The 12119-nt window shown below is 40.4% G+C and overlaps 1 protein-coding gene across 1 annotated transcript in view; it reads right to left on the bottom strand.

Annotated features, from left to right (window-relative positions):
• Window positions 1-12119, bottom strand: part of GRIN2D (glutamate ionotropic receptor NMDA type subunit 2D) — a 642162-nt gene that overhangs the window by 158641 nt on the left and 471402 nt on the right. The window contains exon 9 of the mRNA XM_040434835.1: window positions 3186-3346. Coding sequence (XP_040290769.1) covers window positions 3186-3346 — 161 coding nt within the window. The remainder of the gene's footprint in view (window positions 1-3185; window positions 3347-12119) is intronic.

The following is a 12119-nucleotide window of genomic DNA, read 5'->3' as shown; positions in this document are numbered from 1 at the left end:
TCCTCTTACCACTACATTCTAGTCTCAGTGGAGAGCTCATCCTGCAGTTATTCTTCATGCTGTTGGGGGTTGAAGGACCTATGATGATGCTCTGTGCAGTTCCTCTATTAGATGTACAGTACCTGTGATGCTGAAGATGATGCCATCACAGGTCCTGGCAGATGCTCCTATCTAACCTGGGAATTAGACCATTATTTGTGCAGCGACTTTACTAGATGTATAGGACCTGCGATGACATCATCATGGGTCCTTTAGCTTTCTCCACTGATGAAAAGGATAGTATATTGGATAGTAGAGAGTGTAATTAGGAGGTGGAGCCTTTAGTTCACTGTGGGCCCCTTTTCCCCACGGGCCCATAACAGCTGCGTGGTCTGTCTCTATTGGAGGTAAGCAACTGATCTCACCCAGTATTGGAGATGTGAACCAAAGCAGCAATATCTCTCGTCTTCTTACAGCTGTGCTTGTGCCATGCTAAGACCCAGATTTATTTGGCTGCCACATAACAATTAGTGTTGATCACGAATATTCGAATTGCAAATTTTTATCGCAAATATAAGCACTTCTAGAATTCGCAAATATTTTGAATATAGTGATATATATTCGTAATTTCGAATAATCGATTTTTTTTTTTAAATCAGTACAAATGATCCTTCCCTGCTTCTAGCTTGTAGGCCAATGAGAAGGCTGCAGTATCTTTGACTTTAGGAGTAGTGTTGATTAAATTTTTATCGCAATTTTTTTAATTGCTGAGTAAAAACATGATTCCTCCCTGCTTCTTGCTTGTGGGCCAATGAGTCATTCTAAAAAACGAATATATAGCACTATATCAAATATATTCGTTTTTTTGAATATTCGTAATATTCTAAAACAAGAATATACCGTATAGCAATATAGCGAATATTCAAAAAAAATGAATATAGAGCAATTTAGCTAACACAGTGCTATAATCTTCTTTGTTTAATAGTTGTAATTTTTTTCTCATCTGCAGTTCAGATTGGAAAAAAAATTAAAACTATAAAAAAATAAGATTATAGCACTATATTAGCTAAATTGTTCCACATTTGTTTTCTTGAATATTCGCTATATTGCTATATATTCTTGTTTTAGAATATTCTGAATATTAAAAAAAAAAAACATATTTGTTATTTAGAATATTCGTAATATTCTAATACAGGAATATATAGCAGCAATATAGCGAATATTTGAAAAAAAAAACTAATATAGAGCAATTTAGCTAATATATTGCTATAATATTCTTTGTCTAATAGTTGTAATTTTTTTCTCATCTGAAGTTCAGATTGGAAAAATATTACAACTATAAAAAAAAGATTATAGCACTATATTAGCTAAATTGCTATACATTTGTTTTTATTTTTTCTCGAATATTCGCTATATTGCTATATATTCTTGCTTTAGAATATTACAAATATTCAAAAAAACTAATATATTCGATATAGTGCTATATATTTGTTTTTTAGAATATTCATCATTTTTCCCATCTAAAGTCATGATTCCTCCCTGCTTAAGTTGCTTGTGGGCCAATGACCCCTGCTGCTCATCACTAATAACAATGTGAAGCTACTAGTGGAATAATGGACTGCAGTGGTGGCAGAAGCACATAAGTCGATATAATAGGGTGGCTCTTTATAGCCCTAGACACTAGAGTATCAGAGTTAGGTCTCTTTCACACTACAGTATGTCCATTTCAGTGTTTTGCGTTCCGTTTTTCACGGATCCGTTTCTCCGTTTTTTTGTTTCCGTTGTGTTTCCGTTTCCATTCCGTTTTTCCGTTCCGTTTTTCCGTATGGCATATACAGTATACAGTAATTACATAGAGAAAATTGGGCTGGGCATAACATTTTCAATAGATGGTTCCGCAAAAACGGAACGGAAACGGAAGACATACGGATGCATTTCCGTATGTGTTCCGTTTTTTTTGCGGACCCATTGACTTTAATGGAGCCACGGAACGTGATTTGCGGCCAAATATAGGACATGTTCTATCTTTCAACGGAACAGAAAAACGGAAATACGGAAACGGAATGCATACGGAACACATTCCGTTTTTTTTGCAGAACCATTGAAATGAATGGTTCCGTATACGGACCGTATACGGAACGCAAAAAACGGACCGCAAAACGGAAAAAAAAAACAGTAGTGTGAAAGAGGCCTTAAAGACTCCTTCTTCACTAGAGTGTGTGTAATAGATGACCTCTTCTTGGCTCCTGGTATTGGACTCATAAGTTCTAGCATAAAAACCTGATCTGGACTAAATCAATTCTCTTGATTACATAGCACTTTGGCAACTCTTTTGGAAAATGCAATGAATGCCTGTCTTTATATAATAATATATACTATGCTGCACTAATCCTAATGATTTTATACTATAAGACTATCCCTTATATTTAAAAATATATAAAAGTATTTATGTAAAGATATGGGTCTACAATAATGCAAAAGTCCAAAATTCTAGCACTTGGGTACATGGAATTATATTTCCCATTTATTCACATTAGTGATTTTTGCTGATATCTTTTGAGCATTTTAACAATTCCCTGAGACTACTGCATTACTAGTCAGTAATTACAACATTGATTTCAATTATCAATTGTATTGTCAGTTTGGGAAACTACTACCAGCAACTACCTTCTACACGAGTGCTGCAATTTTTCTCTTTTATCTCATTGTGGAGGCAGCAGTAACCAAGTGCTCTTGAGGATCTTACTGTTTAAAATGACAGTTAAAGGACCTATCTCATGAATAATGTAAAAAATGTAAATCATACATAATCTAGAACCAGCCCTGTACCTCATATGGATCCAGAGATCTCCCCATTCATTGTTCCAATTCTGAGATTTATTTCAAGCTGTCAACTTAGGGGGCATATTCTTTCTCATGGATATGTCCTTTCTGCTGCACCTGGTGACAGCTGAACTGAGCAAATGCTTCCGTCTCAGTTAGCAGGACAGAGAAAATAGAAAAATAGCAAACAGAAGGTGGCGCTGTACAAATGAATTTCATTGAATAACTCAGTAGCTATAATATATTTTTAATTACATGCAATTACAAGCGTATTCAGATTCAGGTACTGGTTTGATAACTGTAGAATATGTTTCCTTGGACGACTCCTTTCAGGTATGATGCATAGTTCAATAAATCAACAAAACCAATGGGACAACACTCACCCGGTCTTCAGATTTTGCAGGGCATCTTCCACATGCCGTTGGTTATATTTTATCATGTAGGCATGCATATCTGGGTAATTACTTCTAATGTTCTTCTCAGTGCTCCCATTGGGTACTGTACCAAACTTCAGTGGAGGGTACTGTTCATGAGGTCTCTGAAACTGTGGTCGTAAAAAATGCATACATACAGTCACATTGATGAAATGAAAAGACAAATCTTGCACAAATGTCTAAATTTCATTTCTGATAAAAGGAACCATTTATTGCCAATCACATGCCTCTATGTAAGTCATTCTGAAAGTAATATTGCCCAACATTAATAACTTTATGAGTAGGAATGACATACAATAACCACTTTAACCACCTCAGCCCCCCTAGCTTAAACACCCTTAATGACCAGACCACTTTTTACACTTCTGCAATACACTACTTTCACGGTTTATTGCTCGGTCATGCAACTTACCACCCAAATGAATTTTACCTCCTTTTCTTCTCACTAATAGAGCATTCATTTGGTGGCATTTCACTGCTGCTGACATTTTTACTTTTTTTTGTTATTATTCGAAATTTTCCGAAATTTTTGCAAAAAAATGACATGTTTTACTTTCAGTTGTAATTTTTTTTTTTTTAAACTACATTTCTATATAAATTTCTCTAAATTTATTGTTCTACATGTCCTTGATTAAAAAAAAATGTTTGGGTAAAAAAAAAAAAAGGTTTGGGTAAAAGTTATAGCGTTTACAAACTATGGTACAAAAATGTGAATTTCCGCTTTTTGAAGCAGCTCTGACTTTCTGAGCACCTGTCATGTTTCCTGAGGTTCTACAATGCCGAGACAGTAGAAAAACCCCACAAATGACCCCATTTTGGAAAGTAGACACCCTAAGGTATTCGCTGATGGGCATACTGAGTTCATGGAACTTTTTATTTTTTGTCACAAGTTAGCGGAAAATGATGATTTTTCTTTTCCTTACAAAGTCTCATATTCCACTAACTTGTGACAAAAAATAAAAACTTCCATGAACTCACTATGGCCAACACGAAATACCTTGGGGTGTCTTCTTTCCAAAATGGGGTCACTTGTGGGGTAGTTATACTGCCCTGGCATTTTAGGGGCCCTAATGCGTGAGAAGTAGTTTGAAATCAAAATGTGTAAAAAATGCCCTGTGAAATCCTAAAGGAGCTCTTTGGAATGTGGGCCCCTTTGCCCACCTAGGCTGCAAAAAAGTGTCACACAGCTGGTATCGCCGTACTCAGGAGAAGTCGGGCAATGTGTTTTGAGGTGTCTTTTTACACATTCCCATGCTGGGTGAGATAAATATCTCTGTCAAATGACAACTTTGTATAAAAAAAAATGGAAAAGTTGTCTTTTAGAGAGCTATTTCTCTCACCCATCATGGGTATATGTAAAAAGATACCCCAAAACACATTGCCCAACTTCTCCTGAGTACGGCGATACCACATGTGTGACACTTTTTGGCAGAAGTTAGCGGGAAATGATATTTTTTATTTTTATTTTTTTCATAATCCACTAACTTGTGACAAAAAATTTTTTTTTACATGAACTCGCCATGCCCCTTACAAAATACCTTGGGGTGTCTTCTTTCCGAAATGGGGTCACTTGTGGGGTATTTATACTGCCCTGGCATTTTAGGGGCCCTAAAGCGTGAGAAGAAGTCTGGAATATAAATGTCTAAAAAATTTCACGCATTTGGATTCCGTGAGGGGTATGGTGAGTTCTTGTGAGATTTTATTTTTTGTCACAAGTTAGTGGAATATGAGACTCAAAAGTGATCTTTTTATAGCGCCGCAGCTATTTTACAGTGTTTTTGCAGTGATCAGAAAAAATACATTTCTGTCACTGCGGTGGGGCGGACTGAACGCAAGTGTGCGCACAAGATCAGGCCTGATCGGGCGAACACTGCGTTTTTTGTAGAGCCTATAGAATATGTCCTATTCTTGTCCGCAATTGCGGACAAGAAAAGGCATTTTCTATATAGTTCTGGCAATGTGCGGATCCTCAAAATGCGGAAAGCACATTGCCGGTGTCCGTGTTTTGTGGATCCACGATGTCCGTGTTTTTCGGATCCGTGGATCCGCAAAACACATACGGACGTCTGAATGGAGCCTTACAGGGGGGTAATCAATGACAGGGGGGTGATCAGGGAGTCTATATGGGTTGATCACCCCCCTGTAAGGCTCCATTCAGACGTCCGTATGTGTTTTGCGGATCCGCAAAACACATACGGATGTCTGAATGGAGCCTTACAGGGGGGTGATCAATGACAGGGGAGTGATCAGGGAGTCTAATATGGGGTGATCACCCCCCTGTCATTGATCAATCCCCTGTCAGGCTCCATTCAGACGTCCGTATGTGTTTTGTGGATCTGCAAAACACATACGGACGTCTGAATGTAGCCTTACAGGGGGGTGATCAATGACAGGGGGGTGGTCAGTGACAGGGGGGTGATCAGGGAGTCCATATGGGGTGATCAGGGGTTAATAAGGGGTTAATAAGTGACAGGGGGGGTGTAGTGTAGTGTAGTGGTGTTTGGTGCTACTTTACAGAGCTGCCTGTGTCCTCTGGTGGTCGATCCAAGCAAAAGGGACCACCAGAGGACCAGGTAGCAGGTATATTAGACGCTGTTATCAAAACAGCGTATAATATACCTTTAGGGGTTAAAAAAAATTGGATCTACAGCCTGCCAGCGAATGATCGCCGCTGGCAGGCTGTAGATTCACTTGATTACCTGCAGTTCCTGTGAACGCGCGCGCCTGTGTGTGCGCGTTCACAGGAAATCTCGCGTCTCGCGAGATGACGATACGGCGCGTCCACTCGGAATAACAGGGCTGCCGCAAAGACGCAATCCTGCGTACGGCGGTCCTGTAGTGATTAAATGATCTAACATCTATAAAAGTCTGTAATAAAACCAGGTCAGGAGACATTAACTGGACATAATGTGTACAATTCAATGGGTGACCAGTGAAGAAAAATAATTAAGGTAATTATGAAAGAGCAGACCTCTATATTAAAAAAACATTTGCAGAACATGCAAAAATTAGCTTTGACACCTTTCTTTCCTTTATTGTAGTAACGTTCCTGTGGAGATAGCCCCGGATATGGCTATTGCTTCAAGCCTCTCATAAAACTATTTTATTCCTGCACTATAAACAGGGAGACTGAATAAGGAAAAGTAAATATGTCAGCTTTCTTGGGCATGCAAGTTCCTCGGTTATTCCTCTTGTAAATAAATGAAAAAACGGACTACTGTGCACTACAATTCTTTTTGTCAATAGGGTGTGTCCCCACACAGCCTGACATGTTCAGCTCTGATTAAACAGGGGCAGAGTGCGTACAGATACCTCAACTTAACCATATTGTAGGTGATAGGATTAAATAGTGTTAATCGCGAATATTCTAATTGTGAATTTTTATCGCGAATATCGTCACTTCAAGATTTCGCGAAGATGCAGAATATAGTGCTATATATTCGTAATTGCGAATATTCTAGATTTTTTTTTTCCATCAGTAACCTCCCTTCTTGCTTGTGGGCCAATGAGAAGGCTGCAATGTCTTTGTCAGAGTTTAGCAACATCCCTAGCAACCAATAGGAAAGTTGTCTACCCCTTTACTATATAAGAACCTCCCCAGCAGCCATTTTCTGTAGTTTTTTGCAGATCTGAGAAAGAGAGAGCAGTGACATTGCTGTGCTCTGTGCTTTCATCTTAATCCTACTCCTTATCCAATTACATTAGATAGTTAGTTAGCTCATATATATAATACAGATAGTTAGGGGGAGATAGTCAGTGTAGGTTATATCCTGATATAGTGTAGCTGATAGGTTCCAGTGCAGGGTGTTAGGTAGAGTGATAGGAATTACTGTTTCTCTGCTGTCCATACATACATGCTACGGACATAGTGCTGTGATGTCACAACATTACTTTGTGCACCAATCAGTAATATCTACTCAGACCTGATAAAATGTGAAGTTGCATGTATTGTGCAAAAAATATGTGCATCATTAGTGCCGATTTGCGCAATCACGAAAATAATGACTGGAGATCATTAGTTCCGATTTGCGCAATCATGAAAATAATGACTGGAGATTATGAATTCTAGAATTTGCAAATCTATTGCGAATATTATGCGAAAAATTTGTGAAATATTGCGAAAATGAATATTGCCTATGCCGCTCAGCACTAGGATTAAACTAGATTTTTTTATTTCTCTAACCCCCCTCACAAAACTGTAGGGAAAGGGTAACACCTAGGTGTCAATTTCTATATACATTTGTTACTTTTATATTTTTTTCCAAATGCATATAAAGTTTGTGGGATTGGAACCATGACCGGAATGCTCAATGCTTGTGCTTAATATATACCAAAGAAAGGCAATTTAGTGAAGAATGAATTTCCAGATATAACTGTATAGTGTAAAAAAAAGAAATACAAAATTACTTTTTAATCTATTATCTGTGTGCAAAAAGATAATTTACTAGATCTCAGAGTCACATTAAGCTTTACTCAAGTAGATTTCAGAACAGTTCTAATTATAATCTGTAAACAGACAACAGGCTATGTTAGCCAGATGCTGTGCTGTCTCACTGGTCCAGGAGTGGAAGTTGAAAGTGTATCTGCTGCATAAGTACTTTGTTTGGCCAGTCTGAATTATATGCTGCTTTATGTTTCATCATGCCACTGTGTATTTCTCGCAAGTGAACACATTTATTGCAGTATAAGAGGGTTGTTTACTCATAAGGACATTGAGAAAAACACCTTGTATTTTCTAAAAAGTCTGAGAAAAGTTCTTATTGAGCTATAAAAAAAGTGGAAAACAGAGAGAGATGCCATAGACTGGTGTAGAATTTGAAAGTATGTGCAAAATAAAGAAAAAGTTAAAATAAACTTTCACTGTACATCAGGGTCAGCTGTATTTATTTATACAGCTGACCAGAATATGAGATTTCTATAGATTTAATTTCATAAAAATTATCCCCCTTGTCTGTAATGTAAGTTCAGAATGTAGGACAGGTCATATTTTTTTGACGGACAGGAAACACGGATCACGGATGCGGCTGCAAAACGGTGCATTTTCTGATTTTTCCACCGACCCATTGAAAGTCAATGGGTCCGCGAACAAAAACGGAAAACGGAACAACGGCCACGGATGCACACAAAGTTCAGAATGTAAACCCCTCAAATTCATGTGTCTTTATGAGTTGTGGAGAGAAGGCTTCCAATGCAGTTCATAGCTGAAAAAGCTTTTATGCAGACGGATCTTCGGATCCGTCTGTATGAAAGTAACCTACGGCCACGGATCATGGACGCGGAAGCCAATCTTGTGTGCATCTGTGTTTTTTCACTGACCCATTGACTTGAATGGGTCCGTGAACTGTTGTCCGTCAAAAAAATAGGACAGGTCTTTTTTTTTTGACGGACAGGAAACACGGATCACGGATGCGGCTGCAAAACGGTGCATTTTCCGATTTTTCCACGGACCCATTGAAAGTAAATGGGTCCGCGAACAAAAACGGAAAACGGGAAAATGGCCGCGGATGCACACAAAGTTCAGAATGTGAACCCCTCAAATTCATGTGTCTTTAGGAGTTGTGGAGAGAAGGCTTCCAATGCAGTTCATAGCACTCAAGGTGAGGTGTTTGGACAAAGTGAATTTGCCACCCTGCTCCAGCAAAAGTATTCTAGTAGCAGTCAGACATAGGCCTCATGCACACAACCATTTTTTTTTAAGGTCCGTAAAAACGGGGTCCGTAGGTCCTTGATCCGTGACCGTTTTTTCGTCCGTGGGTCTTCCTTGATTTTTGGAGGATCCACGGACATGAGAAAAATTTTGTTTTGGTGTCCGCCTGGCCGTGCGTAGCCAAACGGATCCATCCTGAATTACAATGCAAGTCAATGGGGACGGATCCGTTTGACGTTGACACAATATGGTGCAATTGCAAACGGATCCGTCCCCCATTAACTTTCAATGTAAAGTCAGGAGTGCCTTTTATACCATCGGATCAGAGTTTTTTCTTATTTTAACTTGAAGCGTCCCCATCACCATGGGAACACCTCTATGTTAGAATATACCATCGGATTTGAGTTAGATTGTGAAACTCAGATCCGACAGTATATTCTAACACAGAGGCGTTCCCATGGTGATGGGGACGCTTTAGGTTAGAATATACTAAAAGAACTGTGTACATGACTGCCCCCTGCTGCCTGGCAGGTGCTGCCAGGCAGCGGGGGGCAGACCCCCCACCCCCCTGTATTTAACTCATTGGTGGCCAGTGCGGCCGGCCCCCCCTCCCTCCCCTGTAGTTAACACATTGGTGGCCAGTGCGGCCCGACCCCCTCCCTCCCCTGTAGTTAACACATTGGTGGCCAGTGCGGTCCGCCCCCCCTCCCTCCCCTGTAGCTAACACATTGGTGGCCAGTGCGGCCCGCCCCCCTCCCTCCCCTGTAGTTAACACATTGGTGGCCAGTGCGGCCGGCCCCCCTCCCTCCCCTGTAGTACTGTAGATTCATTGGTGGCCAGTGGGCCCCCCCTCCCTCCCCCTCCTAATTAAAATCTCCCCCATCATTGGTGGCAGCGGAGAGTACAGATCGGAGTCCCAGTTTAATCGCTGGGGCTCCGATCGGTAACCATGGCAACCAGGACGCTACTGCAGTCCTGGTTGCCATGGTTACTTAGCAATTTTTAGAAGCATTATACTTACCTGCGAGCTGCGATGTCTGTGACCGGCCGGGCGCTCCTCCTACTGGTAAGTGAAAGGTCTGTGCGGCGCATTGCTTATAGGGAGGGAGGGGGTGCCCACTGGCCACCAATGAATTTAAAACTGGGGAGGGAGGGGGGTGTGCCCCCTCCTGCCTGGCAGCACATGATCTCTTACAGGGGGCTATGATCCGCACAATTAACCCCTGGAGGCACACTGGTTGGGAAACACTACTCTAGAGAAGAGAGAATTTCTCGAAATGAATTTTATGTCTGATTTGCAAAATTTTTAAAAAATCTATTCAGATCTACAGAGAGAGAGAATATAGGCCAACTAATGCACTTTTGAAAAGAGACATGCAAACTATTTTTCCTTCCCAAAGGAAAAGAAAACTGAGCATATCCCCCATCAGATGTAAAATAGCTATTCAAAGTCAGTGATCAGTCTTCTAAACAGGTCTTAAATAGAGTTGAGCGGACACCTGGATGTTCGTGTTTGACTTGTTCGGCCGAACTTCGGAAAAAAGTTCGAGTTCGGGACCCGAACTTGACCCGAACTTGACCCTGAACCCGAATCCCATTGAAGTCAATGGGGACCCGAACTTTTGAGCACTAAAATGGCTGTAAAAATGTCATGGAAAGGGCTGCAAATGGCGTCAAAATGTGGTTAAGACCATGGCAAGTGCTCTGCAAACAAATGCGGATAGGGAAATTACTTTAAATAACATAAAATATATAAAAATAAAAAATAATAATCTTGATCTGGGAGGACTGGGTCCATATGGAGTAGGAGGTTGAGGAGGCAGTGGATGTGGCGGTGTAGGTGGAAGCAGCAGTGGAGTTGGAGGTAGCCTACACTGCGTTTTGGTTTCAAATTTTATTTTTAAAATTAGGGTACACCCCAAAACATTGGGAAATATAACCTGTGATAACCCCCTCCAGTCATGCTAAACACACGTTCAGACAATACAATGGCTGCAGGGCAGGCCAGCATCTCCAAGGCGTAAAGGGCAAGCTCAGGCCATGTTCCCAATTTGGAGACCCAGAAGTTGCAGGGGCTGACACCTGTCAGTCAGTTCGTGTAGGCGTGTGCACACTTACTGCCCCACCATGTCGCACATCCCCGTGATGTTCACGATCCAATTTTATATCTGCTCTATCAACTTTCGATGTTCTTTTATGCGCCTACCATGGTGATCACGGGTGGTAGGGAATCAGGGTTCCAGGCCAGAGAGGGAGCGTGAGAAAGAGAGACCACATTTAGAGTTGAAATATGGGAGAAATTATTAAAGCATAAAAGTGTGACAACTTTTCAAAGTTTAAGCATTGAATGAAAGGATGTGGCGCGCATTAATTGCTGAATAATTTATAAAATTTTATTCCCTGTCACCTATGCATAACAGGTGTTTATTCACGTCTAAAATTGGATAATGTCAACCCAAGAATGTAACAGAAAAATTATTGAAATTTATTAAGCTGTCAACTAGGTAGAGGAGGGGTATGTTACACCCAAAAATTGGTGAATTTCACCAGAATATGTAACTGACAATTTTTTTTAAATCTGTTTACTAGGTATGGCAATGGTACTATACACCCAAAAATTGGTTAATTTCACACGAAAAAGTAAATGACAATTTTTTTTTGTTAAACCTGTCTACTAGGTATAGCAGTGGTACTATACACCCAAAAATTTGTTTATTTCACCAGAAAATGTAACTGCCAATTTTTATTTTTACCGGTCTACTAGGTATAGCAGTGGTACTATACACCCAAAAATTGGTGAATTTCACCCGAAAATGTAAATGACAAAGTAGTGAAATGATATAAAATATAACACGTAAAAAAAAAAAATATATATTTATGAGGTGGAGTTCCATATGGAGTAGGAGTTTGAGGTGGCGGTGGACGTAGCGGAGTACAAACATGAGCAATTGCGCTGCAGTATAACAATGGCTGCTTAGTGCCGTTATACATGTCTATTCTGCACAAGGTACGGACAAGTCCTGTGGGATCCATGCCTGGTTCATTTTAATGAACGTGAGCTTGTCCACATTGGCTGTGGACAGGCGGCTGCACTTGTCTGTGATGACGCCCCCTGCCGTGCTAAACACACGTTCAGATAATACACTGGCTGCAGGGCAGGCCAGCACCTCCAAGGCGTAAAGGGCAAGCTCAGGCCATGTCCCCAATTTGGAGACCCAGAAGTTGAAGGGGCAGAC

Source organism: Bufo bufo, chromosome 1, assembly GCF_905171765.1.
Source record: "Bufo bufo chromosome 1, aBufBuf1.1, whole genome shotgun sequence".
NCBI lineage: Eukaryota > Metazoa > Chordata > Amphibia > Anura > Bufonidae > Bufo > Bufo bufo.
Note: the sequence above shows the minus strand (reverse complement) of the source record. Positions and strands in the feature narration are given on the sequence as shown.